The sequence below is a fragment of the Lissotriton helveticus genome, chromosome 6 (assembly GCF_964261635.1).
Source record: "Lissotriton helveticus chromosome 6, aLisHel1.1, whole genome shotgun sequence".
Classification (NCBI taxonomy): Eukaryota; Metazoa; Chordata; class Amphibia; order Caudata; family Salamandridae; genus Lissotriton; species Lissotriton helveticus.
In genome coordinates, this window is record NC_136067.1 from 2,052,496,577 (window position 1) to 2,052,523,564 (window position 26,988).

Below are 26,988 nucleotides of genomic sequence, written 5' to 3' on the forward strand. Positions count from 1 at the left end.
GCATTGTAAATGCTTGTTATAAGGGAGATTGGGCGGTAATGAGCACAGTTTGACGACAGTGGTTGCTTTTTGGGGAGAACAACAATGGTGGCTCCATCTGTCTCTGGAGGGGAGGGAGGAGCCCCTCTCGAGGGCTTAAGCGAAGAGATCGGAGAGGTGCGGGGATGATCACACGGTATGCAGCATAATACTCCTGTGGAAGACCATCTGGTCCTGCGGTTTTGCCCGGTGAGGTGTGCGCTACGGCGTCATTGATTTACTCACGAGCCATGGGGTGGTCCAAGTCAGCAGACTCGGCTGTGCTGAGGCGAGGGAGGCAGAGATGACCTGGGATGAGCAGGAGGTGTCCGGGCACTGCCTGGAGTATAGCTCACGGTAGGAAGAAGCAAAGGCCTGGGCCATTGCTAGGGGAGAACGATGTACCACACCATCGGGATCTACAACCTCCAGGATTATACGATTGGCCATAGGATACGTGGCTAGTCTGTGAAGGATCTTTCTGTTCTTGTCACCCCAGCCACATACCTTTGCTACAGAGGATCTCCATAGGAGCTTGGTGGCGTCGAAAGAGTTGCCTGATTTCGCCCCTCAGGCGTATGAGTTTTGTCTCGGTCCTTTTTTTGCTACTAACCTGTTTTGTGAACCTTTCCATCAGGGACTTTAGTATAATTAAAAACCAAACCCGTTTCTACAATCTTAAACCTACAGTTGTGCTAAGACTAATAGCCACATCCCTACGTGTATGCCCGATATATTGGAATTTCTGCTTTTGTAGTATTTATAAGAGAAAAAAATGCTTAGTGGTCCTAAGAGAAAAAATCTTAGAGCTCCAAATACAGCCACAGCTCAATTTCTTACTTCCTACCCTAGCTTTTTATTACGCTGACACAAAGTAAACCTTGCTTACAAGTATCTAGCATAATCATTCTAAACAATAAAACGGTGTCCCTTCTAAGAATTATCTTGTATAAAAAGATAACGTAAAGCTGACACTCCCATGTGCTTCGGTTGATGGCTTTAATTAATTTAGTTATGAAACCATTTAATATTTATGAAAACAGTAGCCCCACCTCTAGGGTCTTATTTGTCTGACCTATCCGTCATGCACATCAGACCATAAATAAATCTTAACTCTTAAAGTTTATTATATCCGTCTCAGTCAATAAGAGCATTTGATCATCAGTTTTCTGTGTTGTCTTTGATTACGATGGTCTGAAATCAACACTGGGTGGTATGGATAGCTTGAGGTATTAAAGTTTGTAGGCCACCCTTAACCCTTACAGCTACTCTTCAGAATCGTATTTTCCTTACTTTAGACTTGCTTTATATCATTTCCCCACCTGTCGGCATGTCCCTATTTGGTGCCAAAGTTCCATTTTGCATGAATCTGTTATTTTCACACTCCTTCCAACCACTCCTACCGTGCTGTACTTCCAAGTCAGTGCTTACTAACACACTAACCTTCACTGTTATAGAATCGCTGCACTACTATTCAACCTGTTGATTTGTTTTGAAAGATTTCCAAACTACATTTAAAAGACTGGATTTTTATCACCCTTTTATTGTGAGCCGTTACCATTGATTGTAGTCTTTGTTGTTTTCATGGTCCTATTGAACATTCTCTCATTTCGTAGAGGCCAAGCTCCATTATGGCAGACTGTGGCTTTCACCTAGGACGTGTAGGCGCAGTCATTCCGTACCTCGTCAGCGGAGTCCTTCATACACCTCAATAGATTAACAAGCATTGAAAATGCAATAGGTCTCGCAATAGAAGAGTTTCACATTTTTCGTTTTGCAAATGGATGAGTGGCGTTGCGTGGATGAGTGGCGTTGCGTGGATGAGTGGCGTTGCGTGGATGAGTGGCGTTGCGTGGGTGAGTGGCGTTGCGTGGGTGAGTGGCGTTGCGTGGGTGAGTGGCGTTGCGTGGGTGAGTGGCGTTGCGTGGGTGAGTGGCGTTGCGTGGGTGGCGTTGCATGTGTGAGTGGCGTTGCATGTGTGTGTGGTGTTGCGTGTGTGTGTGGCGTTGCGTGTGTGTGTGGCGTTGCGTGTGTGTGTGGCGTTGCGTGTGTGGCGTTGCATGTGTGAGTGGCGTTGCATGTGTGAGTGGCGTTGCATGTGTGAGTGGCGTTGCATGTGTGTGTGGCGTTGCGTGGGTGAGTGGCGTTGCGTGGGTGAGTGGCGTTGCGTGGGTGAGTGGCGTTGCGTGGGTGAGTGGCGTTGCGTGGGTGAGTGGCGTTGCGTGGGTGAGTGGCGTTGCGTGGGTGAGTGGCGTTGCGTGGGTGAGTGGCGTTGCGTGGGTGAGTGGCGTTGCGTGGGTGAGTGGCGTTGCGTGTGTGAGTGGCGTTGCGTGTGTGAGTGGCGTTGCGTGTGTGAGTGGCGTTGCGTGTGTGAGTGGCGTTGCGTGTGTGTGTGGCGTTGCGTGTGTGTGTGGCGTTGCGTGTGTGTGTGGCGTTGCGTGTGTGTGTGGCGTTGCGTGTGTGTGTGGCGTTGCGTGTGTGTGTGGCGTTGCGTGTGTGTGTGGCGTTGCGTGTGTGTGTGGCGTTGCGTGTCTGAGTGGCGTTGCGTGGCTGAGTGGCGTTGCGTGGCTGAGTGGCGTTGCGTGGCTGAGTGGCGTTGCGTGGCTGAGTGGCGTTGCGTGGCTGAGTGGCGTTGCGTGGCTGAGTGGCGTTGCGTGGCTGAGTGGCGTTGCGTGGCTGAGTGGCGTTGCGTGGCTGAGTGGCGTTGCGTGGCTGAGTGGCGTTGCGTGGCTGAGTGGCGTTGCGTGGCTGAGTGGCGTTGCGTGGCTGAGTGGCGTTGCGTGGCTGAGTGGCGTTGCGTGGGTGAGTGGCGTTGCGTGGCTGAGTGGCGTTGCGTGGCTGAGTGGCGTTGCGTGGCTGAGTGGCGTTGCGTGGGTGAGTGGCGTTGCGTGGGTGAGTGGCGTTGCGTGGGTGAGTGGCGTTGCGTGTGTGAGTGGCGTTGCGTGTGTGAGTGGCGTTGCGTGTGTGGCGTTGCGTGTGTGTGTGGCGTTGCGTGTGTGTGTGTGGCGTTGCGTGTGTGTGTGTGGCGTTGCGTGTGTGTGTGGCGTTGCGTGGCTGAGTGGCGTTGCGTGGCTGAGTGGCGTTGCGTGGCTGAGTGGCGTTGCGTGGCTGAGTGGCGTTGCGTGGCTGAGTGGCGTTGCGTGGCTGAGTGGCGTTGCGTGGGTGAGTGGCGTTGCGTGGGTGAGTGGCGTTGCGTGGGTGAGTGGCGTTGCGTGGTTGAGTGGCGTTGCGTGGTTGAGTGGCGTTGCGTGGTTGAGTGGCGTTGCGTGTGTGTGTGGCGTTGCGTGTGTGTGTGGCGTTGCGTGTGTGTGTTGCGTGTGTGTGTGGCGTTGCGTGTGTGTGTGGCGTTGCGTGGGTGAGTGGCGTTGCGTGTGTGAGTGGCGTTGCGTGTGTGAGTGGCGTTGCGTGGGTGAGTGGCGTTGCGTGGGTGAGTGGCGTTGCGTGGGTGAGTGAATGGTTAGCTGTTGCTTATGCGACGTATAGCACTTAATACTAAAGTAGGCAGACCTTCTTAGCCTTTGTGAGAATAATAGCAAAATAAAAATAAAAACCAGATCAAGTCAAGGACGCAAACGGCACCATGCTATTGTTTATTTACTCAGATGATTTGCATAAAAATGTAACTTGTGAGCACGTTTCTCTAACTCTCCAATAATCCCATTACAACACTTTGTACAAATGAGATTGGGACTCATCCTTCCGAAGTCGAGAAAAATGTGCAACGCTGTGTTGTAGTTAATTTTTTTAATTAACAAAATGCAAATAATGTGGAGAGATTTCAAGTGATTCAGGAATGGGCGCCCTTGTAAAGAGAAAGTACGGCCGGCCTGGGCAGTGATAGGGGAGGAGGGAGGAGAAATGCGAGTCACGGCAGCAGCAGCCTTTGATGTGCCTGCCGGCCGGCCGTGAATAATTAGGGGGTGAGAAATGCGCTCGGAGGGCTGCCTTTGATGTGGTAATGCGAGGCAGGCAGGCAGGCGGCTGGTGGCATTGTGCACGCGCTTTTTAGGGCTTGCGCAAGCGCAATGACCTAAAAAGCACATGCACTTGAAGGAATCGCCAGTGGAATCGCCAGTGGTGGATAAACACTGGATAAGCCCCTATAGAGCTTCGCCAGCTATGCGCTGAAGCGCATCAGCAGGCGAGCCCTAAAAAGTTCCTGGCTCAGTCTGACATAGGGGAGGACTGGCCTCGTCTTGTCTCTTCTAGACTGACTGGTGCACGTGTTACCCTTGACCCGGGCTTGGAGCCCAGTAGACTTATTGACAAGCTAGCGCTCATGGCCCCTCTTTCCACTGAATAGCTTCTTCCAGCTCCAACTGCCTTTGCCACTCCGCTCCATAACCCCTCTTCACCCCCTGCCCCACCATACTTGCACCCCGAATTCCCACTCCCACCGAGCTGATGTCCTGCTCCTGCAGCAGAGCCTCCTTTTTTCCTTGATTCAAGGAAAAATACTCTACATTCTTCAGGGAATAAATCAAGATAGCTCCTTGTTGCATTTGTGTAGTTTTCTCCCGTTTTTCTATAGCTTTATTTCTCATTTGACTGCTTCAGGGCATTATGAGCTATACATTAGTTTGTTTTACCAGTTAACCTAGCTGATCTGACCTTTAGGAAAATCTAGCAATTTCACAAGATGCTATTCTATCTCACAGGCAGGTAGGCCTGGTCAGTCATTTCCATTACCTGCTCCTACAGACAGGGGGGTTCGCTTAGCCCTACCTGCCTTTCCGTCCTCCACAGGATTACATTTTGTAAATTTAACATAATTTCTATTCGAGGAAAGGGTCAACAGCTGGCATTCCTTATTTTGCCATTGGCCTGAGTGTTCACAGCATGATAGCAGAAACTACATTTAAATAGCGTATGCTATTTTCAGAAATATATCTGAATGGTAAAGTTGATATTACTAGTTTTTCAAGACAATTAAAATGTTACCTAATCAAATTACACTCCTACTTCTCTCCAGGCTTGAGAGAGTGCCGGGTACAGGTCACATGACACTGGAAGAGGCTACTTGTATGCATACTCCTAACCAATACTTTTATGGTCTGGTCGACTAGTGCAACGTTCGCCAGATAATTCTGCATCCACATGCTAGAAGTCCGGAGTACATGTTTTGATTGAGCTGAAGTTGTGTGCTTTCTTAAAAAAGTATGTGAACACCACGCACATTTGATCATTGTGTTTATCCAGCTACCTAAGCTTGAACTTTCAGGGATACACACGACATTGGAATGCTATTAAAGTGCCTAATATAACTAGATAACCCACTTTAGTCATGGGCACTGGTGGTGTTGGGCGAAACTGAGCTGGACAGAGGCAGATTCGAGAAGGAATACAGGGAAAACCCTACTTAGGGTACACCCTAAGTAGGGTGTACCACAGGGGTTAAACTATTTTTTCAAAGTTGATGGACAGAATGCAGAACAATGTCATACATTCACCCCAGTACAGAGAACTGGGCTTAAATCCATCGCTTTTTTGCTCACCATGCCATTCCAGTTTGAACCCAGCCATATGCAAATCAGTCTTGACCCTGTGCCTCATGGGAACAGTCCAGACCTCACTGCCAGGCCAGGTCCTCCCTGGACTGGAAGCAAGCATCCTAGGACTGGTTTCCGGTTTTCACCCCTCTTCCGCTAGGATAGCTTGATTCCATTGGCGTGGGTGAAAAAAGCATTTTCTATGTTGAAAAGAAAAAAGAAATCCTTTTTCTGGGACGATTATGATACCCTAATTTTGATTGTGACACGTATTGATGCTGAGAGACTAGAGAAAATGATTGGGCCTCATGACGTTTGTTTACAAAATCTACTGTTGTATCAGGGACTGATCCTTTGAGGACAGCTGCGTGTCACTGTACATGGTTGGATTGTTGACTATTGGGTCATAGAGGTGTCGCTGCTGAATGTAGGACCTGATGTAGTAGGGTTTGTTGATGTGATGAATATCAAGAAATGAATACAGGGCAATGCGTGCCTGGGAGGATGGCGGAATCCAGTGGCTGACACTTCAACGCCGGGTTCCAGATCTGCGGTTGGGTCACAGGTTGGCCTTGGTAAAATCGGGAGGAGCGTTCTATTCCGATTCCTTTAGTTACTGGGGTTTTAAACGGACCGCTCCATACTGCTGTAACACATTTTGGAGTGCTTCCCATCCAGAAAACTTCCTACTGGACCTTCTGTGCAGTAGGAAATGTAAAACAAAAAATGACTTAAAAAATTAAGAAGCAAATTATTCGACCTGCCAGTGTGCCAGTGTGCTCAGTCTCTGATATGGAATCTTTAGCAGTTCTTCAGAATTATGCTAGTGTATTTGCCTCAACAGTGGCCCCTTGCCTTCTTATATTGCACATTTGAGTTATGAAGTAAACCGTTAATTTTCTTTGTGTCTTTTATGAATATTTTGAACACACACTGGTAAAATTGCTCTTTTTGTCAGCAGGAATTCTCTTGTACGTATACACTTGTGTCTGCTGTGTGACTCTTCATTTGCTATCATTGGCAAGTGTTTTAATTTGATTTCCATAGAGCATCTTCTTTCCAGGCATTACTTATTTCACCATGTTTCTGCACTATGCAAGAATATTATTTTTGCATAGGTCTTGAGCGTGCGATGGTTGGAAGCACAGAGAAGTTGCTTGTGTCTCCCTAATCGGTGAACTACCATGGTATGTGTGAGGCTCATGTCTGGACCCTTCTCTTTCAGGTAAACCAGCGCAATGTTCCAGGCATTGACAGCGCCTACTTGGCTATGGACACGGAGGAGGGAGTGGAGGTGGTTTGGAACGAGGTCCAGTTCTCAGAGCGCAAGAACTTCAAGATGCAGGAGGTGGGTGATTTAAAGTCCATGATTGTGCTGTGACTGCGTGTGGGAGCTGGACACTGTTGAGAGGTGTTTAGGCTGTTCATAAAACCAGGTGCTGGCTTGTTTGTTCAAGCAAGATTTTGAAGATTTTTCCACAAGACCTTGACACTCCAGTCCGCTTTATGTTTACATCAGCATGAAAGGCAAAGCTAACCGTTACTGCAGTCCCTGCAAATAAAGATGGAGAGACCCAAACCAGGATAAATATTACTACAGTGACCATGGACCTGGGAATCGATAACCAATTTGTTGCTAGTCTTCCAGAGCCCAGGATGGCTGCATACTTGTCTGAAAGATGCTGGAGCCAGTCTCTTGGATAGCACAGGCCTGGCAGATGTCTGATGTTAAGCTTGAACGTGTCCTGCTTCAGCATCATGTCTACCAAGCAAAGTTCATACTTTGTACAGTTTTGGGGAGGTTAACTATATCCTTCCTTGTGATGTCTACTGCTCATTTAATATCTGGCCTACATATTTTATTTGTAGTATGAGAAATAGTGCCTCAAACTGAGTGGGAGCCAGATTTAGATAGCACCGTGTGGCGCTTTATTTGGTTGATTATACAGTTTTTTCCAATGAGTACTTGAAGTATACTAATCCAGGCTGCCCAAGCACTGGTTAATCCTAAACTGAGGAAACCGCGGATTGTTTTAGTGAATGTGTAAAAGCCATCAAATGACCATGGACAATCAATCAAAATATTTCTATGATTGTGATATTAATCTGAGGTTGATTATCGTCATTTTTAAAGAGTTCGCATCATTTTCCAAGTATAAATGTGGTAGAAGTCCATTATGTAGAAAACTGTGCCCTCTTCCTACAGGTCATATTTTGGTCCATATTACATGTGTAAACATGTAGGTTTAACCTGCTTTTATATACATTAGAAATGCTGTTGTAAAAGCAACACATAAGGATTAAAACAGCTTGCTGCAGTCATAATACTTTGGATTTCTGGGATCTAAGATGTAGACCAATCTTCATTGACACTGTATCAAACATCTATCTTCTAGGAAATGCCTCGGGATGTTCTTCAGGGAGCTCACGCGAAACCATTATTCCTCTCCGTAGTGCACTTCTGGTTGTCCTCTGTGCCAATAGACCAATGTCTTATAAACATTGCTTTTTATAAATAAGCATATCAACCAACAACTATGTAGTTACTAGTTTACCAGGCACACAATTCAAAGCAAATTGCATATATTTTAGCTATTCCAAAAAACTGGGACTGCATTGCCTCTTTTTTGAGCATATTCTGGTAAAATCTGTGCAATTTGAAGATTCTTGCCCAGCTGCTCATTAAGCCTTAAGACAGTTTGCCCTTCATCAGTTTCTAGAGTACTGTCTCCAGCATGTATAGCTACAGACTGGTTAAGCAGGTGTAAACCCAGCCTAAAAGATCCTGGAGAGCAAATTACAAGGTATGTAACCTTAATTGATCCATCACATATTCTTTTAACAGATTTTACAATGAGGGTAAGTTTCCATCTAAGCATTAAGCAATTTTGTTACATATTTTCCCCCTGGCGAGTTTAATGCGGGTTGTAGTCTTTTAATGTGTGTATCCTATGTTGAACCAAGACTCTGAAACTAGATGGCTTTAGAGTAGTGGCTTATTTCATCAACCTCCACATTTACTATTTTGTATCCTTTCCATCAGTTCCCCCACACCCCCCTCAAAAAAAGTACGTGACTACATAACACAATTGAATTTTTTTAAGTTATATTTTATGGGGTAAAACATGTATTGTAACGTATGAACCTTAATCGCCATCTAGCTTTGCTCCACTTTAGCATGTATGGAGAATAACATTTTTAATCGTTTCCTGGGCAAAGCCCCGTGTGCACTCTTTGGAGAACATATGATGTGGTGGTTGAAGAATTAGCCATACTATGTATTTACCTGCTTTTTCTATGACAAATTATAACCGTTTTCTAATTGTAATATAAATTGCTTTTCAATATGTATTTTATCAGTGATGTTAGTACTAAACTGGACCCTTCTAACCTTCCTATAAATGACAACCCACAAATTTCTTGGCTTCTTGGTAAAGCGTATTAGTCTAGCCTCTTGCATGGTGTGAACCAATTTCCAGTACGCTGGAGCTGCACAGATCGTTGCATACAGTGCAGTATGTCATTGTAAGAGCACAAGTGCTGAAAAACTGCTTCCAGCCTTTTTCATAAATAGTCGAACACTCCTTTACGCATGGGATTCATTTTAAGCCCTTGCCTCCTAGGGTGTCTGAACATGCGTTTGCTGGTTAATTTCTTCAGTGGTTCTCCAGGCCTTGTACAAACATTGAAGATGCACTACACTTAACATTTGTGGCTTTTGCCATGACTTGTAGGTAATTTTGGGTTCCCATTTTAGATGTATGTTTCTGTATGTCAGTGAAGGGGATAATGAATAAGCTGTAGGCAGTAGGGACCTTCCTCATTCTCCTCATCCCACTTCTCAGCTAGAGTATTTGACTCTAGTCCAGTTAATTGAGATCTCCCAGGAAATGTTTGTGTGAGTGAAGTTCACTCTGACCCGGTGTCTGAAACTGCAGGTATTCTTTTGGGAAAGGAGTGGACCATACCACCCTGAAAATAATGTGCTGGTTATCGCTGGGATCCGTCTCATTAGCTCTCCTATGTATTATGTGGGCATCTCATGGCACACACGATTGCTCTGGCATAAATCTGAAATTAAGTCATACTGTTCACATATGCATCCCAGATTTCTCACAGAGAAAGGGTACTAAAATATTCAATAGTGCTATTTACACCGAAGTTAGAGGGACTTGGCGTATATTTTAGTTTTATTTTACAATTATGCAAGTCCTATATTGAAATGACCTTCGAAAAATTCAATGAAAAGGGGAGGATGATAAAAAGAAAAGCTAGCATTGAGCCAGAGTTACATGATTCTTATTCATGCCACTGTTTGGGCATGACCTGAAATCGAAAAGATTGTTCATTGCCCGCGCATTACTATGTTATCTCGTCATTTGTGAGTAGAGTCTTTTAAGAGTTAGAAACCCTTGAATAAAATATTTATCCCAATGAGTTAGGTAACATGGCTGTATTTGATATTTGTCACAGTAGATGAAAGTATATGCACCATGAATAGTTTTTGACTTTGCCCTAGTAGAGCTACAGCAACTGCGCCATTAAAATGTAAGTCCAGTGCAGCCTTGAAAGTTTCTTCCAGTTGAAACTGAGGCAGCTAGACTTTGTGGTCCAGTGATGTATTGTGCTGGAGTATCTCGAATCGAGTAATAAGAGCACTATCCAGCTAAATGCGCTTCAGGAAACCCCTTTTCAGAATAGCAAATGATAACCACTGAAAATACTCTACTTGACCCCTTGGGCGCGGCCACGATTCTGCGCCTGTGCAGCACTTCTGTATAGAGTGGGCGGGTTCATGACGGCCCCCAGCCATCATCAGCACACTAACACCGTCATCAGCATGGAAGGGGTTAAAGCCAGTGTTCCTAAAACATTTTTTGCTGAGGCACCTTCAGTAAAATGTTTAATTTGCATCTCCCCAAATGATAAACCCGCTTATGTTTTTGCATAAGCTATCGAGCTGGGTAGCTATCGAAGGATGGATGGCTGGATAGATTTAGAGATGGATGCACTACATTAATTTTGTAAATGTGACTATTGTGCTATATGCACTCATCTGTAGTTGAGCAGAGTCTTGCAATTCTTCTGAACATCATTTTAACGTTTTTAAAGCATTGCTTTTTTAGGACATTGAACAGCTAAAAGTGTGGGACAGTTTATCAGTAGTATTATCAGGCCTTATCGCTGCTTAGTAGTCATATTTGTTGTTCAGCCTCCTTGTATGAATGCCATTTCCTTGAATAAATGAATCCATGAAGTGGTTGCACAGGTTCCAAAGTTTTTTTTACAGTTCATTTCTTGTCAGTATGCCGAAGATGCTTTTTTCTTTCCACCTCCAGTTGAACGGTTCTGAGGATACTTTGACTGTAGAGTCAGTGTTACATGCAGTAAACTCAAGGGGGCTAAGGCGTGTCTGGGTAGTCTTTGAGAGGTAGTTGCTTTCTGTCAGCCACGCAAACCATATCAGTGATCTCATTCTTTCATGATGTTGTTTCCACCACTTTTTATAGGAGAAGGTGAGAGCGGTGTTTGACAATCTCATCCAACTGGAGCATCTCAATATTGTCAAATTTCACAAGTATTGGGCAGATGTGAAAGAAAACAAAGCCAGGGTAAGAGACCAATTTGGTCACACTGTGACCATTTTTTTTTTCAATGATGTTTAACTACTTGTGCACTTTTCTGAGCTCAGTCCTAATGTGTTAACCCTTCAACCCACGACAGCTAGGAAACAAACTGGGATTAGATACCCCACTATGCCTAGCCATAAACTTTGACTAATCCATCAGAGTACTATGAGCGCCTTTATTCATGGAGTCCTGCCTTGTCGTGGAAACTGATCTCTTCTTGGTATCACGTTGAATCGGAGCTTCTGGTGTTGCATTTAATTCCTGGATTTTGAGGATGTTTGTGGGTGTGAGTACTAGTAACCAAAGGGCATCAAGTCCTGCCACTAATCCACCCTGGGAGTGACCACACCTGCTGGGTCGACGCCACTAAACTAGTCAGAGCCTACCTTTTTGGACTAAATTCAAGATAGCAAAAACCATCCTCCTCTGTACACTTACGCTACAACAACCTAGAGGTGTGGTCAGCCTTATGGAGGTGTACGCCTCCTGAATAGCTAATATTCCCACATGCCCACGAAAAACAGTGCCTTGGGCAGGGAGAGTCTTTGTCCTCGAATTGGAGACAAGTTCCTTTGTCCAGCAACGCTGGTGAAGCCTTTGAGGCTCACCGCCATGATGGTTACATTCATTAGACCTCCTGTGTGGACGGAGGTGTCACATCCTGCAGAATGCTCTTTATTTCTGACCTCTGGTAGTGGCACACACTCCTCAGCATGAGGTCAGATCTCTGTCCTGGCGGCAAACCTTCGAAAAAGCCCGCAAAGGCACAAGAACACTGGTTTAACTTGGTGGGCACTGTCTAAAGTGCCACTTGGGTACATGCTGGCTAAATCTCAACACCACCATTGTGTTGGGGGTTAAAAAGCGTGGTGCTTGACACCATAACACGAAAGAGATCGACCGTTCCATTGTTGAGCTGGATGTCTAGGGTTGTCCAGTGTCCAGCCCATGTTCTGCTATGGAGGGTCAGTCACTTGCTGTAGAATTACATAAAAAATGCAACAACAGGGCAATATATGCTTGCATATGTATTTTCACACGTATAACCTAATGCACCCTCCTCCGGGCTATATAAGTCCTATCTTAGGGGTGACTGACTTATTTTAAATGCAGTGAGGTGACCCAGTCATACATGGTGTATGCAGGTTTGAACTCCAACAGGCAAGCTGTTCGTGCAGGGCTGACAAGGCAGGCCTGCAGCCTTTGCTTACACTCTGTTCACTCAGGGTGACACAAAGTGCTGCAGCCCTGGTGCCCCATTTACATACCTGCCTTGGTTACACTGGTACCATATACTAGGGTCTTACTGGGGTGTAAAAGTACTTGCCCTAGGAGTGTCCAATTCACATTTACGTTTAAGGGAAAGTGTACTGGTGCTGGGGTCTTGTTGGCAGGTCTAGCACACTTTCAGATAAATTACCACAGCATCTAGCAGCAAAAAGTCAGGGATGACCATCCACAAAGGGCACTTTACAACAGGGGCACTTTATGCTTAGGCCTCCAAATTCTTTTTTTCCATCTAATGTATCCAGGCCAAATTTGTATCCTTTTTCCCAAACATCCTAGGGATACGAAAGGTACCCCGGGTTTGTGGATAACCCTAGAGAACAGAGAAAATAGCCAAAATATTACTTTAAAAAAAAAATGGTGGAGGGGAAATACTAAACTGCTGTGCAAGAACATGCATTTTCTTAATGTTAATGACATTAAAGAAATGTTTGCTGTGGTAGGATCATCATCTTTCTATAATATAGGATCTCGCAGAGTTGTATAAGAAAGTAATTTTTTAGCCAGTTTATGCATTTTCTAACAGTAGTCCATTTTTCCAAATTTTTTGTGGTTTCAGCCTACTTCCAGTGTATGGTCCAAAAAGATGTGCAATGCATGGAGTGATCCCAGAAAGCTATATATTTATGAAAATTATAACAAAAAATCTGAACTCTGCACTGGGTCTTTTGTGCAGATCATTGAATGTTTTCCTAAATAAACAATTTTTTTAAAATAAAAATTAGAAACTTAGGGAAAAATAGCAATTGTTGACATTTTTCTTAAATATTTGTAACAATGGACGTTGTACAGAAGCAATCTATTTTTACATTGTCAGCCCCTTCTGGTCAAAGATATAATGGGTTTGTAGGTTTTCAAAAAACACATGAAACCCGGTGCCAACAACTGAGCTGCAGCTTAAAATGTTTTTTGTGTGCAGAAGATGCAGCGATTCATATGGCAAAATATAATGAAGGAAAAATGGGTATGAATGAATGCATGAAAGGGTTTTTTGTATAGCGCAACGTTCACTCCAAGGAGCATCTTGGCGCTTTTAGGGACATATGGAGAAGAATTGACCGGGGAAAGAAGAGCGAGGGAGACATCGAAAGACTGATGGAGGGGGATCATATTAGTGACCGTACTAGATGGTCTGAAGTACCAAAGAAGTTTTGAGCATGGTCTGAAGTACCAAAGATCCAAGTTTTGAGCAGCTTCCTGAAAGTGGGTTCGTTGGGGGTGTGCCGTAGTTGAGTAGGCAAGGTGTTCCAGGCTTTTGTACTGAGTGCTGCTAAGGTTTTACCTCCCTGGGTTTTCATTTTGAAGTTAGGGATGGCGAGGAAATTTTCTGATGTGGACCGCAGGATTCGTTTAGTGTTGTAGGGCCTAATTTTGCCTATCAGATATTGTGGGCCTGTTTCATTTATGGCTTTGTATGTGATGGTTAGGACTTTAAACAAGATCCTTTTGTGGATTGGCAGCCAATGAAGGTTCTTTAGTGCTTCGGCTGACTGAGAGCGTTTGGGGAGCCCAAGTACCAGCCTTGCGGCGGAGTTTTGAACTACCTGTAGTCTTTTTACCACCGTCTTTTTAGGTCCTGCATACAGACTGTTACAGTAGTCCAACCGTGACAGGACCAGGACCACTGCCACAGTCTTCCTAGCATGCAGTGGTAGAAAGTTAAAGAATTTTCTCAGGGTTTTTATGGTTTGAAAGCACTTGCCTGCAATGGTAAGTGTCTGTTTATGAAAGGATAGTGTGGGGTCGAATTTATTACCTAGGTTTTTTGCTGTGTCTACCGTGGTGGACGGGGGGTCTGAGTTGGAGGGCCACCATAGGGTGGGTTTGAAGGCATTAGATTTGCCAAACAGCATGATTTCCGTTTTTGAACTGTTGCATCTGAGAAGATTATTTTCCATCCACTTCATTACCGCGGTAAGGCAGTGATGGAATTTTTCTTCTGCTGCGGTGGAATGGTTATCTAGGGTAAGAATCAGTTGTGTGTCATCTGCATAAGCAATTGCTTCAATATTAAAGGAATCAATCTGAGAGAGAAGAGGAGACATGTACAGGTTAAAGAGGGTCGGACTCAGGGAGGATCCCTGAGGGACCCCCGAAGAAAGACATTTTCCTTCAGATCTGTAGCTGCCGAGTGTTACAATCTGGTTTCTTTTGTCCAAGAATGATGTTATCCAGACGAGAGCCTTGCTATTTATTCCGACGTGCCTCAATCTGTCTAAGAGGATGTAATGAGAGACCGTATCGAAAGCTGCGGAGAGGTCCAACAGAATCAGTACTGCCTCCTTGCCCTGGTCCAGAGAGGACTTAAGGGTGTCTGTGGTATGGAGCAGCACTGACTCTGTTGAATGTCCCGGTCTGAAACCAGAGTGTTTGGGGTGTAGGATATTGGTATTTTTCAGAAACTCATTCAGTTGGGCATTGACTATTTTCGCCGCAATTTTACTAAGGCAGGGGAGGAGGGAGATGGGTCTCAGATTAGAAAGTGTGGTGGGGTCCAAGAGTTTTTTTTTTGGAGAGGTTTTACAGCAGCCGGTTTCCAGAGATCAGGGATTTTTGCGAGTTTGAACGTGGAATTGATGATCTGATTGATGACCGGGTTTACTATGTCCACTAGTGAATGTAGAATTTCTGGTGGGCAGGGGTTAAAAGGAGAGCCTGATTTACATGATAAAATAGCTTTCCTGGAAAGTTCTAGACTTTCTTTGAAATCCTTAACTTCTTCTTTAGTCTCTATATCTTGGGCTATAGAGTGCTGGGGTGAGTTGTCGACAGTCTTTTTTTAGATCTTGGATTTTATTTTCGAAGAACACTGCGATGTTATTGCACAGTTCCTGTGAGGGAGGTATTTCACAATCTAGGCTAGCAGGGTTAGTGAAGGATTTAACTATGTTAAAAATAGTTTTTTGGTTTTCATCTGCTCCACTGATGAGATTTGTGAAATGTTTTAATTTGTAGGTGGTAGGCGTTAAGTGTTTTAAAGCGTTTCATGTCCTCGACCTCAAAGCGTTTCCTCCATTGTTCCTCCACAGTCTTTCTGAAATGTGCCCAAGATACTGAGTTTAGGAACAGTGAATGGTTATTTGTACACCTCTGACCTTGTACTGCCCTGTGATTCGGAGTGCATTTTACAAAATGTGTTTGTTGCACATTGGCTTACGGTTGGAAGCCAAAAACGCGGAGAAATTGAACTGGTAATAACAAATGTTCTTGTGTGTGGGCCTAGCGACTGCAGCACAAAACACTCCAAAACGTGACCTGGAGCTATGACGTTTACCCCATCAAAATGAAACATTTTTTTTTTTAATGTGGTTAGTTGTGGATTTTTGGCTCAGCCGCCACCCAGAGAAACCTATCAAACCCAGACATTTTTGAAAAACAGAAACAGAGGGCTGTCCAGGGTGGTCTGTCTTGCGGAGATCCCCTTACCATTTCTTACACATGGGGCCCTTCAAACCTCAAATTTCTACATTTCTTTGAGAATATTAAAATCTGTGGGTTTCCACAAATTTCCCTCAGTCAGTGTTCCCACACCTGATAAACTCTATCCCACTTTTGTGCATGAGCCTAGTGCCTGCCAAATTAACTGCTCAAACGAAGACTGATACCCCAAAAGGAGTGTGGACTCTGACGACGGAGTCCTGTTTATGTCCAATCGAGAAATTTTGCTGTAGGGATAGGTTAGATCTATGCCATCTAAATACTGCTACCACCCTAGGGTTTAAAATCACGACGTCCCTGTGTCGCAGTCCACTTAGGTTAAATAAACAACAGATTGCATCTGTTATGCAGGGTTTCTTTTTTAAACCAGAAAAAAGTTCTTTAAGTGACGAACTCGACTGAGAAAAGGTCACATTAGGTGTGTTTTTCAACAAATGTGTTATTGGTGAGAGTTAACCGATATACAAAATAATTTCTGTTACACTAGTTGTGCTGTTAAGCAGTTGTACCCGATATTCTTTGCCTCATAAAGGTACACCCAAGACAGGGAGACCCAATGCTACACATCACCCGTGTAATTTTGGCATAACCTTAAACACTTCCATCTATAACACTTTTCAGCACCCCTAAAACATGATGCAATGCAACTAACGTCACCACTGACACGCAGGCTCTTAATTGACTGTTACTGTGCGAAGTATAACCCAAGTGCCTGCTATCTATACAAAACCTAGCAAATGAACTGAACCACTGCAGACGAGCAACAACGCTATGAGCTACCACTGAAAGGACGGTCATCTTGGATTCCAGATGTATGTATACAAGTCCCACTCGCTACTCTTTATAAAAGCACTGAATGTGACCTAATTAAGTTTCCAGCCAGCTTTAAGGACTTCTAATTAACTATACAATAAAACTATAAAAAAAGTCCAAGATTAACTAACCAAAGGAAGTTTCGCCCGACTTCCCTACATTTGAATCAGCCAAAAATAGACGCATGCAGTCGACTCTCTACATGAAACACAAGAACAGATCACGGATGAGACTTTTCTCTGTTACGAACACAGCAAGTTGCACTCAGGCATATATGACGTGCCTCGGTGATGAAACCGCATCCAAACTACACCCACATGTCATCACCGCTTCGCCTGGAATGCCGTTTCTACTTAAAAAATGCAGGAACCGAGTTGGTGTTGACTGTTCTCATACAGCTCTTCGGTATATACCATGCCGAACTTTTGATGTTTAAAACTAGCACGCGAGTGGTGTGCGCACGCCACAGCGAGCCATATGTTTTGAATTATTGCACACGCGTCTGGGCACAATAATTCAAACCAGATGGCGCCCGGGCGGGTAACCGCAAGCATTAGGCCCTGGGCGGAGCAAAGGCTGGACATGCACCCGCCTTTGCCCAATTGTTTGCTGTCTTTCTTAGAAAAACGCACGCAAAGGCCAATAGCCTGTGACCAAAACAAACACGCGCACAAGCGTGTGGTCAGATTTTTGAAGCCCTTACATAAAGCCGTGCAGAGCAGCGCATGCGCGCTGGCTCAGACTCGACCTAAAAAAATCAGACTCTGGAGGTGAGGGACGCTCTTTCCTCTCGCCTTGAGTTTGATTTCTGAAAAGAAAATACTTGTGATGTTTTTAATGACTTGTTGATTTCCTCCACACTATATGAAGGTAGAGCCGAGGATATCAGTGGGTCTTCCTCCTCAGTTATACGGTTAATGTGCAAAAGTTTCAAGAAAATACTTGTCAACTTACGCAGTAAAATTCTCTTCTTTACTTGCCCTTTCGTCTGGTGGTGGAGTACGTGTGGGAGAGTTGAAGCCAGTTTTTGAAATGCCTCTTACTAGATGAAGGCATTCTCACCATGTGTGTTTGGGGGTTATTTTTATGTGGATGGATACTTGTATTGTGTGTGGTTTTTTTTTGTTTTGTTTTTTTTTGCAATTGAACCTTGCTTGGCATGGGGGATGCGTAAGCAATGTATAGCTGTTGGGGTCATTGATTGACTTAAAATGGTTGCTGTGGAGTTTTGCTTTGTTGAGAACATCCTAGATGCATATTCACACATTTCTACTGTTGCATCTGTTGGTCTGCATTGGGGTTTTGAGAAGCATGACATTTGATGTAGAATAAATTGTTACTATATGTATTCTTAGATGTAATCGTTTCATTTTGAAAAGGGTTATAACATGGAATCGGCGCAGAAAATATTTTGTAGGATTTCTACTGACATGGCAGTTAAAAAAAAAAAAAGTCATAAAGCGGACTTTTATTAGGATGTAAGAGTGTACACTGTTGGTAAGAAGGCTTTGTTTGGTAGTATGAGCTCAGTGGTGATGAGGTTTCTTTTTCAGGTTATCTTCATCACAGAGTACATGTCATCTGGTAGTTTGAAACAGTTCTTGAAGAAGACTAAGAAGAACCACAAAACCATGAATGAAAAGGCTTGGAAACGATGGTGTACGCAAATCCTTTCTGCTCTTAGGTAACTCACATCAGCACATATTGTGACCAACTACTCCTGTATTTGGCCTTGGGGTTTCCGGTCCCACTGTCCAAGGGTTTCTCCCTTCTAGTTTTACTCTCTTTTCGCCTTTACCTCTCCCCACAGCATACAGGCCACCTTTTTACATCCTTATTTTCCACTGGTTCTCCATGGCTTGTGTTTTTCAACCAACCACAAATCCTTTCTGCTCTTTACAATGTTTTCTCATTACTTTCTAGCCTAATCTTCACCCAGCAGCCTATTCCTATGCAATATTCTGCTTCAGTATACACATGTCAATATGCACCCACCTTTGCCACCCAATCTCTGCCTTCGCTGACCAGTCCTTGGGCTCAGTTCAACTTCTTTCCCTTCACAATTCATTTACCATCCCACTGCCTGTCTGTTTGCCTTTCAATCCCGTTCCACATTATATTTATGCCACAATCCTTTGCCCAGTTATAGCTCTGTTATTTCTCCCTCAACAAAGCCCTATTCCGACCTTCTATAGAATTACCCATAATTCTGTCCTCCCCCTGCAGCTTAAGCACGTCATAGAAAACATGTCTGCCAAAAGAGCTGTGCCTTGAAATCCAATAACGTTCTTAAACCTATAGTGAGGGAATGTCCCATGGTACTAATAATCTGAAAATGATGCACCATCTTGTTGTATGACCAATTTTTGATCATAAAATCTAATTCTTTCCATGTTATTTTATAAAGTTTAAACCGCAGAGGACAAATTCAAGTAACCTGCGGACTACGTGGGCAGCGGGTAGAATGTTTATGACATTTTATAACCTGTATGCCTGTAGGTCGTTTTGTAGCCCTTTCCAGTAACACTAATGTAGCTAGATCTTTTGCTTGTATTTCAGTTTAATTTCCTGTGATGCACTGCCACTTTTCTTTAGATTGATTTTGCTCTGTGACTACTCTAAAACCTTTAACTGTCCTTGTACAGCCCTTTGCCAAAATAATTTAGTAGCATTTGTGTGTGTATACATTTTAATGAAAATCCTGCTTATTGTTTTCATGTTGTATCCAACTTGATTATGCCACCTCCCAGACAACCGATTTCAGGATCTAAATCAACATGGTTTGGCTTTAAAATGTAAGCTGGTGAACCTAATGCTCTTTTCCAGACCACATATGAAGGAACATATCGGTCCACTTTGTTTGATTACATGTAGGATCCGAACTGGCTCTTGTGCTCCATTGAGATTTAGAGGAGCAGTCATTGCAGGTTACAGATTCCACACTCTTTAAGAAGTAACCATTCTTTAAGGTGTCATGTTATGTTACATATGCCATCTTCATCCACTTAGTGTTTTAGAGTACGAAAGAGTCAGCCCAAACCTACTTTATGTATATTGTGGAAGCTTGATGTAGCGGGTGAGGTGGCAACAACTTGTGCTTATCTTCTCTATTGATTTACAGCTACCTGCATTCCTGTGACCCGCCGATCATCCATGGCAACTTGACGTGTGACACAATCTTCATCCAGCACAATGGGCTTATCAAAATTGGTTCAGGTAAGGAACCGCAAACTGTGCCGCTGCAGCCCCTCTCCTTTCAATTTGAGCGGGTGTTCTGCATCTGTGCAGTGACCTAGCAAGTCAAATTAAACTAAGAACTTCTGTCATCTGGGTGACTTGAATGTTTTTCCGCACAGTAGCTCTCTATAGTTTGGTATAGTAAGAAGTGTGGCAATGTAGTGTAAGGGTAAACATTTATTGTAAAACTTCAGGTATGGTGGTAATTTCACTGCTTTTGCAACAGTTGTGTAAATGTTAGTTTGTGTTGAGGTATGCAAGTATTTTAGCTGGCAACCAAGCTTTTGTGTGATTGATACAGCACATTGTATGCGCTGCTTTCTCACTCTAGGGCAATGCTTACTTGCACACCAAGATTACAGGGTGCCTGCACGGGCCTACTCCCTCTTAGCCCTATTAACTAATATTAGTGTTGGTGCTTCTTGCAATAAACTGAAGGTTTCTTACTTTGCTAGCAGAATAACGAATCTGCAAATAGAATTCTTACCAAACTATGCTTTGTAACACTTTTTTTCTCTGATCGGTAATACTAGTTATTCCCTGTATCATTTGACTTAGTTCATTTCATGCTGAAGTTTCTCTGCATGAATGAGTGAAGTCGTTCGACGTGATTTTGTTTTTAATTCGTATAATGAATAATGTTCACATATGAGAGGTTCAGTTTACACTTTTCCTTTGATTTAATCACGACTTGTTTCAAAAGTAGAATATTCTCCATAGAAGAAGCTCTTTTGTTAAATATTTCTTGATCTGCTGCCCAGTAGTTGTCCCCATCTCTCGTTCCAGTTAGGTAACATTGGAATTTATGGAAGTACTCACTCGCTGTCCACCCTCTGGCTATCCCCACTTACAGCCTGGTGCAAAGGGGGATTTCAAATGTGTTTTGGTGCATACATTAATGCATCAAAGGTTCTTTATTTTAGGCACACTTGGCTTCTGGCAGGTTTCCAGTGCCAGATAGTCTGCCCTCCCATTGTCCTTGCCTCCTGTCTATTCATAAGGATTCCTTCCACCATAAAAGCTTACCCAAGTTTAATCCGTTACCGTTTTTCTTCCATTTTTGACCGTCTACCTGTAACACTTCATGGATGTTTTCCTTGCCTTAAGGATTAGCCTTTGCTAGGATCTGTGCTGCTGGGCTTCCATGTGTTTGGGGGAAACACAGATTGGTTGGATGGCTGCTTTTTTTTCTGTGCATCGAATCGGTGTATCAAAGTGAAAATAATCAATCCATTAACTTTTCTCACCTAATAAACAGTCACTAAGCCTTCATATCACACCCATAATTCAATAGAGCTGTGCCTCCTAATTCTTTACTAGTTTCCTGCACCTCCAGTAGCCAAGTTTCTCTTAGCAGTGGGAGATCTCTCTGAGTTTCTTATCAGCTTGAGAACATCTTTCATCTGACTTGGGGAAAAACTCCAACTTTGTAACAAAAAACTGATGCTGGAATGTGATTGCGACTCACCTAGGTGCTCTCAGCCCCCATCCACTCATTCACTTTCCTTAGCTACAGCCGATTTACCAAACAACCGAAAGGAGACCATGGAAGCAGTGACCCCTATTTAGATTCTGGAGACTTCCAAGAGATTGAAGCATCGAAGTTCCACTCTTACAACTGGTGACTCCCTACCCCGAGTGCGTGGCTTGCCTGGATAAAGCATGTCTGGAGCATGGACCCATCCCAGACTGTACCCTAGAGAGACCTTTTGTTCAGCTAACACTGTTCTTAGTTTACTGCATCCCAACATGATCACATATACGCCACCCATGTGACCACATCCATGCACGTACTTGCAGCTTATCGCGGCTGTGAGGGTGGTTTTTATTTTACCTACTATTCCAAGATGCCAAGCGCTTATATTGAAGCAGTAAATAAAAAGCAATAGTTTTTAATATCCGCCTAAGTGCCCCGTAAAGCAGCAGCCTGGTTGGAAAGCGCTGTTGCCAGACCTTTTTATAAAGAGCTTCCAGTCTGCCATTGCAGACTGGAAGAGTAGTTTTAAACTGCTAACTCAGCTTTGCCTTTTAAAGCAAAGGCAATGCCAAGTCCTTCCCTTACAATATTTGTATGGTAGGCCTATCTAGCTCTGGGTCAGGGTGATGGGTATTAAAAAGTGTTAAGATGTATTTTTACAAGTTTCAACAGTAAAACCCGCAATTGTTGTATTTACTGTTGAAAAGGCTAGTCATCCTAATGGATGCAGAGTTACAAGCAGTTTACATATAACTTGTTGCCTAAATTGGAATTAATTTAACTTGTTGCAATGTGCAACTTTTACAACATTGTCACTTTGTTCTCTTAAATACCCTGTGCCCGTCTACAGATGCACACAGGGCCTGTCGCTGAGACCGCTTTCTGCCCTCCTGGGGAGACATGCAAATGACTCCAAAGAAAGGAGACCATAGAAGTCTGTGTTGGAGAACGGTGTTACTTTTCCTGGCAGAAAGCCATACAGTTGCTAGCCCAATAGACTAACTTTTAAGGATAAGCTGCCTTTGAAGGGCAAATGGGTAAAACTTGGGAGAGGGTCCACTCGATTGTTTAGGCAGACAGGCTGCCACTGGGGGATGGACGAGGGGAAACCAGTTGTCAAACCAGTTGTCAAACCAGTTTTACCGGGGTGTGTAGCCTCATCTCTAGGTTGGACCAGGGACCTCAGGACGCCTAGAGAGGGGTCTCGTCATTGGGCAGACTAGTGCATCTTGGGATAGCTAGGTACCACGCTTTGCAGGAAGTGGTCATCAGAAGGGAGGGAACCTGGTAGGTCATTGGCTACCAAAGGCATCCTACCGCAAGGACAATTTCTGGACATAAAAAGAGCATTCCTGGCTCCCTTAACTCATATCTTACCTGGAAAGGTACTGCCCTGCTGCACTGTGGAACCAGCAAACTGGCTGCAGCGGTGTGGACTAAACCTGCTGTCTAACAAATGAGGGACTGTGCCCGTTGTGTCTTGCTCCTGGAGAAGTAGCCTCCCGAGCCCTGCCAAAGTCAAGACGCCAAGGGTCAGTTAGCTGACCTGTTCACAGCACAGGGCCACAACAGCTGAGAATCATGCTGGGGCAAGAGGGTAGCCCGGGATCTTCAGATCTCCACCAACTGTAGCAGTGCAGCACCAGAGACTCGGACCCGAAGCTCCGTTTACCAGAGTTCGCTGAGGCCGGGAAAATAGTCTGAGTGCAGCCTGGTCCCCATAGACCTCAAGGTACCGGCCGAAAGAAGGAAATCGTGAAAACCGCTGTTCAGGAGCCTGGACTTCTGTCAGTCTTGAAGACTTAGAAGGATGTAGTTCCCTGGGGCCAGGATCACCTCACCAAGGCCGTGGATGAAGAAGTAGCCCCAGGAAAGACCCCCTTCGACCACACATCATTTTTAAGCATCTTCAGCATCCTGTATCCCTTGCATCCGGGCCGCTCCATTGAAGTCCATGGCAAGGAGCTACCTATGCTGGAACTGAACGGATGACTGTTCCCCTAAAGGTTTCTGTGGGCCTGACTGGCTCACTGCTGGAGTAAGTAAAACACACACAATTGATGGACGGAATGCAGAAAAAATCAAAACATTGACCCCCAGTCAAGAGATCTGGGTTAAATCCATCATTCTTTTGCTCACCATGCCACACCAGTTTAGACTTGGCCATATGCAAATCAGTCTTAACCCTGTGCCTCATGGAAACAGTCCAGCCCAAACTGCCAAGCCAGGTCCTAGGATGCTTTTTTCCGGTTCAGCGAAGACCTGGCTTGGCAGTTCGGGCTGGACTGTTCCCATTAGGCATAGGGTCAAGACTGATTTGCATATAGCTGGGTCTGAACTGAGGTGGTGAAGTGAGCTAAAGAATGATGGATTCAACCCTGACCTGTGACTGGGGGCGAGTGTCTGAAAAGTAACAGCGCTCCGTCCATCATCTCCTATTGTTTGCACTGCTGAAGTAGGTCGCCCAAAGTAACTCGAAGTAACTGCATTGATATTTGCCAAAGTTTTTCCTGAATGTTTTTAAGTGCCAAATTTGTTGAATTTGCCATTGCATGTTTGCGGTAAATTGCTAATTTACTATACCTTGTAATTTCTGTATCAGCCAGAACCCTCCAGTGGATGTTTTTTATATTGCTGTCTAAAATTACATAAAAATATAATCTATTTTTATATAAATTGCGGTCTGATTGCTTGAGTGTCTCGTGTATTTAGTCTTCAATTGTTTTGGTGCTGTTTAAATACTTTACACTTGTTTCTTTGTGTAAACCTGACTAGCTCAACCATGTGCAGCTGTGGCACTGAGCAGAGGTTTATCAGACAAATCCTACTAGTCCTAAAAGGGGTTGGTAACTGTATTACATGGTGAGGTCGCACTACCACACCCTCTGATATCCGCAAGGATCTTGTTCGCGCTCTATAAAACTTTCAAAATAAATAAATATATTACACCCCATTTCCTCACACCTTGCCTATGCAAATCCACCTCTGGAGAGATTGTACATCTGTGACTTCCAATAGTTTATTCCTGATCACTGAGGACAATCAGAATACTTATGAGAGTAGCTAAATACCTTGAAGAGACCGGCCGGGTAACTGTAAAGGTGATTGGGCCAACGTGCTTTTCACTTCTTCCCAAATGCAAAAATGAAATTTGAAAAATTACTCATTTCTAGACAATTTCTAAAGTACATTCTAGAAAAAGGCTTCATCCAAAATGTTCACCACTTTATTGGCTGTATCTTAAACCGGATTCTCCACACCATTGAGAATAGCCCCTTTCTTCAAAGAGGGTTAGTGCGATCAGGATTAACATTGGCCAGTTCAGCACCAGCTGCTTGAAACTGTTTTGGCGCCATCTCCTTCGTGGTGCATTTATACATCTGTTTCCTAAAAGGCACATGCCTCAAAGATGGTGGCCTCTCTTTGTACACTGTCCAACAATTGTGCAAATTGTCTTTCACTTTGCTACTCTAAAATCAGTTGTTTCTCCAATGCTAATCCGATCGGGGATGCAGCAGAGCCTGGCCAGCAGCCTCTGGGATGAAAAAAGCACATAGAGAAGCGGATTCCGGCGAGCGAGCCTTTATTTTTTTTCTCAGCTTGAAGAAATGGAGCATTTTGCCTGGAGGAGAGCCTGGGCTGGAGTCCACGGCCTGCAGAATCCAGAGCGGTGCGGCATTGGAAGCTCGTGCCATATTTGTCTGTTCCGGCGGGAAATGGAGCACTTTTGAGTATCAACCCCTGCCACTCTTTAGGGACTCTTGTATGTTCAATGCTTTCCTTCTAAAAGAGACTCTTCTTTTTACCAGTTTCTTGCACATTGCACCACCCCGTTAAGGAATTTCAGGCAGGCAAATAGACAAAAACTTCTCCAGGAGTACCTGAGATTACCGCTGTGCTCATGCTACTATTTTGGAGTAAGCGCTGATTTCAGGTGACCACCTTCCTTTATCAGATCTTAGGAAGATAACTGCCATAAAATTTAATATTCTTATGCAACTGTAAAAACACCAACAGTGATTCTTTTTTTTTTTTTTTTTTTTTAAACCCTGCAACCACTGCGCCCCAAAGGACTCTGTTCTTATGTTCTTAGTTTGCTTGATCTGGTCGTTCCGATTTTTGTTGGTGTATGCTTCTGCCAAACCAGTCTATTCTCTGCCTGCAAAGCATATTCAAAATACTCAATTCCCATTGGTCCTAGTATGTGGGCTGCATGTTACAAGATGATGTTCCCAGACGGAGGGTGAATCTACATTTCCAGGGTACATTATGATGGAAACGTTACAAATGGTAGGCTTGGAGTTGGCCACCATCCTCAACCAGATTGATATTCATGATAATGATAATGAAATTTGATAATGAAATTTATAAAGCGCACGAATACCCAAAATGGTGTCTCGGCGCTAGAACCATGAGCAAACACCCCGCCAATACCCCTCACTGAAACAACCAGGTTTTCAGATTTTGTCTAAAGCCCATAAGAGAGCTGGCCTTCCTACTTTCTGGAGGCAGCAGATTCCACAACTTAGAAGTGCCGTGCTGGAAACTTCGTCCTCCCCAATGCAAAGTCCAAATCTTTGGCACTGCAAGAAGTTTTGCTCCTGAGGAACTGAGTGATCTGCCTGGCTGGTACCACGCAAAAAGCTCCCTCATGAACAGCGGACCCTTTTGTGTCAGAGCTTTAAAGGCCACACAGAGCGCCTTACATTTGATCCGCTGCATCACTGGAAGCCAATGGAGCTTCCGAATCTCTTCTGAGATGGATTTATGCCGGGGTAGGCTCAGCACTAAGCGGGCTGCCGAGTTTTGGACAGCCTGAATTTTTCTCAGGCACTGCATTTGGGCGTTCAAATAAAGCCCGTTGCAATAATCAAACTTAGACTGTATCAGGGAGGTGATGACCACTTTCCTGGTTTCCTCCGGAATATAGGGAAGTACCTTCCTGATTTCTTTTTTTTTGTATCAGGAAGTGAGAAGCAGACACGATGGCATTTGTTTGAGGGATAGACGTGAGCCTGTTGTCTATCAAAATGCCCAGATTTGTTGTCTTTGCCGTAGGGACGGGCGGGAGGCCCATTTCCACAGGCCACCAGAGCTTACTCCAGGAAGGTTGCAAGTTGCCAAAAATCAACACTTCCGTCTTCTCGGAATTTAATTTAAGGCAGTGACTGCTCATCTAGATGTTAATGGCGGCCATGCAGTTATAAAACTGCACCGCAGTGGAGCTCTGTTTCTTATGAGCTGCAACCACAATCATGATCAAGTTAGCTAAACAAACACCCTTATTTTTACATTGTGGTGTTTTGCAGGTAGTGTGTCCATTTTGTAGGCCTTTGCCTACATTACGAATTCAGGGTACTTACTTTCAGATTAAAATTCACGCCTGGGGTTCATTAACGGTCTGGTAGTTGTGATGGTCTATCTTTTGTAGTAGGGGCTTCCGCCCTATCGTTATCTGGGCATGTGACTGCTACAGGCTCCTTTGAAAGAGTGCTTACAGTGGTCGCTGCAAATTACCTCTAATCTCCTCCTCACATTTGTATTGTACTTGTACTTCAAAACTTTTCACTATCTCCCCTAATTGGCGGCCATCTTTGAC

General features: G+C 44.2%; 1 protein-coding gene across 1 annotated transcript in view; it reads left to right on the forward strand.

Moving 5' to 3' along the window:
- NRBP1 (nuclear receptor binding protein 1) overlaps positions 1-26,988 on the forward strand; it is a 249,469-nt gene that overhangs the window by 83,995 nt on the left and 138,486 nt on the right. The window contains exons 3-6 of the mRNA XM_078650110.1: positions 6,733-6,855; positions 11,018-11,119; positions 18,229-18,359; positions 19,797-19,891. Coding sequence (XP_078506236.1) covers positions 6,733-6,855; positions 11,018-11,119; positions 18,229-18,359; positions 19,797-19,891 — 451 coding nt within the window. The remainder of the gene's footprint in view (positions 1-6,732; positions 6,856-11,017; positions 11,120-18,228; positions 18,360-19,796; positions 19,892-26,988) is intronic.